Source organism: Octopus bimaculoides, chromosome 4 (assembly GCF_001194135.2).
Source record: "Octopus bimaculoides isolate UCB-OBI-ISO-001 chromosome 4, ASM119413v2, whole genome shotgun sequence".
Taxonomy (NCBI): Eukaryota; Metazoa; Mollusca; class Cephalopoda; order Octopoda; family Octopodidae; genus Octopus; species Octopus bimaculoides.
Genome location: NC_068984.1, coordinates 129,501,319 through 129,505,198, shown reverse-complemented (window position 1 = coordinate 129,505,198; position 3,880 = coordinate 129,501,319). Strand labels below are relative to the sequence as shown.

Below are 3,880 nucleotides of genomic sequence, written 5' to 3'. Positions count from 1 at the left end.
ATGCTGGAGCACCGCCTTTAGTCGAGAAAATCGACCCCAGGACTTATTCTTTGGATGCCTAGTACTTATTCTATCGGTGTCTTTTGCCGAACCGCTAAGTTACGGAGACGTAAACACTCCAGCATCGGTTGTCAAGCGATGGTGGGGGGGGGACAAACACAGACACACAAACATATACACACATACATACATATATATATATATATATATATATATATATATATATATACGACAGGCTTCTTTTAGTTTCTGTCAACCAATTCCACTCACAAGGCTTTGGTTTGCTCAATCAGGACTGATCTGGAGCTAAACAATAATGACAAATGGTGTTTGTCATGAAAGAAGAATGTTAATGTCCATTATTCTGTTGTTTAATATAACGGTACACAATGTGAAGATGTAACTGTAGCTTACAAACATGTAGATTTCATACAATTTTTTAGGACATAATTTATCTATCAATATAGAAATGTTGTTAAATTTTCGTGTTTATCTATCCCTTGTATCTTATATTGTGTCTTTGTTATTTCAGATTAACAGATGACATTGGCATAAAAGAACTTTTTTCACAGAGGATATATCTTCTAATTTTATCATCTTTTAAAGATTAAGGAGAATGATATACAGAAGAGATACAATCCTTTTATGATAAATCTATGACAGGATCACTGGGAAATACTTGCTCTCAACTGAGATTATCAGCAGCATTTTCTATTTCTCATCTGGTTTCTTTGAATTCTAATTAAACTTGGATGAATTCTCAGGATATTTAGATTTCAGTGAAGGTTACAGTTAATAGCAGTGGAAATATTTGTAAGGAATGAACTGTTACTAAAAGAAGAAAACTGAAACTAAATTTAATAGTGGAAAAATTTAAGGATTCGATCTATTTTTATCCCTTGATGAGATGCCGAAAGCCAAACGAAAATCCTCATATCATTGTGATGTATGTGGTAAAATATTCTCTGGAAAAAATGTCTTGACTAAACACCAACTGATTCATACAGGAGAAAAGCCATTTCACTGTAATATCTGTGGTAAATCATTCAGTACAAGTAGTCAAGTAAATATTCATGAACGTATTCATACAGGAGAGAAACCATTTCACTGTGATGTCTGTGGAAAATCATTCTCTCAAAATGGTATCTTAACTAGACACAAGCGTATTCATACAGGAGAGAAACCATATCCCTGTGACACCTGTGGTAAATCCTTCTCTCATAGTAATGTCTTAATTAATCACAAGCGTATTCACACAGGGGAGAAGCCATATTGCTGTGGTGTCTGTGGTAAATCATTCTCACAGAATAGTACATTAATGAAACATGAACGTATTCATACAGGAGAGAAGCCATATAACTGTGATATCTGTGGTAAATCATTTGCTTTAAATGGTAGTTTGACTACTCATAAACGAGTTCATACTGGGGAGAAGCCATTTCACTGTGATATCTGTGGTAAATTATGTTCAACTGCAAGTCAACTAAGTTTTCATAAACGTATTCATACAGGAGAGAAACCATATCGCTGTGAAATCTGTGGTAAATCATTCTATCAAAATTCTTTATTAACTTTACACAGACGTGTTCATACAGGAGAGAAACCATTTCATTGTGATGTCTGTGGTAAATCATTCTCTGTATGTAATGCCTTAACTACTCACAAGCGTATTCATACAGGAGAGAAGCCATATCACTGTGATATCTGTGGTAAATCATTCTCTAACTGTAATATCTTAATTATTCACAAACGTGTTCATACGGGGAAGAAGCCATATCACTGTGATATCTGTGGAAACTATTTTTCACAAAATAGCACCTTAACTAAACACAAACGTATACATACAGGTGAGAAACCATTTGAGTGTCAAGTTTGTGGCAAATCATTCTCTCGAATGGATCATTTAACTAAACACAAACGTATCCATACAGGAGAGAAACCATGCCACTGTGATGTCTGCGGTATGTCATTTTCTACCGATGGTAATTTAATTAGTCACAAGCGTATTCATACAGGGGAGAAGCCATATCATTGTGATATCTGCAGTAAATCATTCTCTGTAGGTTATGCCTTAACCACTCACAAGCGTATTCATACAGGGGAGAAGCCATACCACTGTGATATCTGTGGTAAATCATTCGCTGTTTGTAATGCCTTAACTACTCACAAACGTATTCATACAGGTGAGAAACCGTTTCCCTGTGATATCTGTGGTAAATCTTTTTCTTTGAGTAGTTCCTTAAATACTCACAAACGTGTTCATACAGGGAAGAAGCCATATCATTGTGATATCTGTGGTAAATCATTCTCTCAAAGTAGTATCTTAAGTAGACACAGACGTATCCATACGGGAGAGAAACCATTTCACTGTAATATGTGTGGTAAATCATTTGCTCAGAAATGCAACTTAACTTCACATATATCTATCCATACAAATGACTGACTGTAACATAGTCAAAATTTATTACATCTTAACAATAACCAACATTTTAAAACCATTTCCCATAATAAATCAGGGAAGAAATACGAATTTATATATAAATACAATTGTTGCCAAAAGAAAGACAAGTGGTTTTACAAATGTGAGCGCTCAGTATCTAATTTGAGTGCAAGAAGACATGGAAATGTAAAGAAAATGAAAGGAGTGATAAAAGGGAAACTGAACGAAATGGTACATGCAGACAACTATTATATCATTCAGAATTTCTGCTCTTAATCAATCGCAGTCCACCTTGAAGTTTAACATGTATGCCAATCTTCAACCATTAACCTAAGCATTATAATCCAACATGGATAAATACTTCTCAAGAGAAGTTGGAAAATTCTTTTTATAGACTCCTCCATCCTCACTAAAAAAAAGAAAAAGTAAAAGACTTGTGGAACTTTGTATGTCTTATGAACTTATACTTACAGAGACATTCTTTCAGCATTTATTCTGCAGAATCAACTTGCCAGCTATTGCTAGAATTCATTTACAGCTGAGAGGACTGGAGTAATGCGAAATTGAATGTTTTGCTCAAGAATACAACGCACCGTCCGGTTTATGAATAGAAATCATGATTGCAAGATCGTGAGTGCTGTAACCTAACCACTAAGTCATGCACCTTCACAAAGACATCTATATCTCATTCTAAGAATAGTGTTGCAGATTTGAAACCAACCCGCTGGACAACTGAGTAGATATCATGGCTAAGACACAGCAGTTTCACATGATCGGCCAATTAACCAATCAATCAGCATCAACCCATCGTGTGACGTAACTTTGACTTCGTGCCTTATATAAAGTCGCTTTTAGTACCAAAACTATTTGCAGAGTGCTGAGACTGGTCAATTTCTTTACACATCTCACCTTTTCCCATAGAATCATGAGACTACCACTCGACATCTGCATTCTCATTGCATCACCAGCTGTTGGCAGATAGAAGGCACAGGTTTTTTCATCAGGATATAGTGTGATTATTTCCCAGTTATGATGGGCAGCCACAGTTTGCTATATAGCAGTGAAATTGTCATAGCCCTTAGTAGTACGTCTCTCTGGTGTGTAATTGTCGCTGTTATTTTACATCAAAAGACCAACACAGAAAACACCATATGCAGTAAATAAAGTTACCGTTAATTGCTCATGAGTGTTTTTATTTATTTTTAAACACAGCCCTAGAAAGACGTTTTTGTTTTCCAGCAATATCAAATACCAAGCATCCGCCAACAATAATACTGAAATAGTGAACAAGTCTTAAGATATTTGAAACTTATTGATTTGGATGAAGTTGGCTAAACTTTCATACACATACACATATGTAGCAGATATGGAATTTACGGCACTTTCAGTAAGTTTTCATATATATATATATATATATATATATATATATATATATATATA

At 34.9% G+C, this 3,880-nt stretch overlaps 1 protein-coding gene across 1 annotated transcript in view; it reads left to right on the top strand.

The window, feature by feature from the left end:
• LOC128247633 (zinc finger protein 271-like) overlaps window positions 1-3,621 on the top strand; it is a 7,565-nt gene extending 3,944 nt beyond the window's left edge. Inside the window, exon 2 of the mRNA XM_052967487.1 lies at window positions 533-3,621. Coding sequence (XP_052823447.1) covers window positions 908-2,443 — 1,536 coding nt within the window. The 5' untranslated portion in view covers window positions 533-907 and the 3' untranslated portion in view covers window positions 2,444-3,621. The remainder of the gene's footprint in view (window positions 1-532) is intronic.
• The last annotated feature ends 259 nt before the right edge of the window (window positions 3,622-3,880 follow it).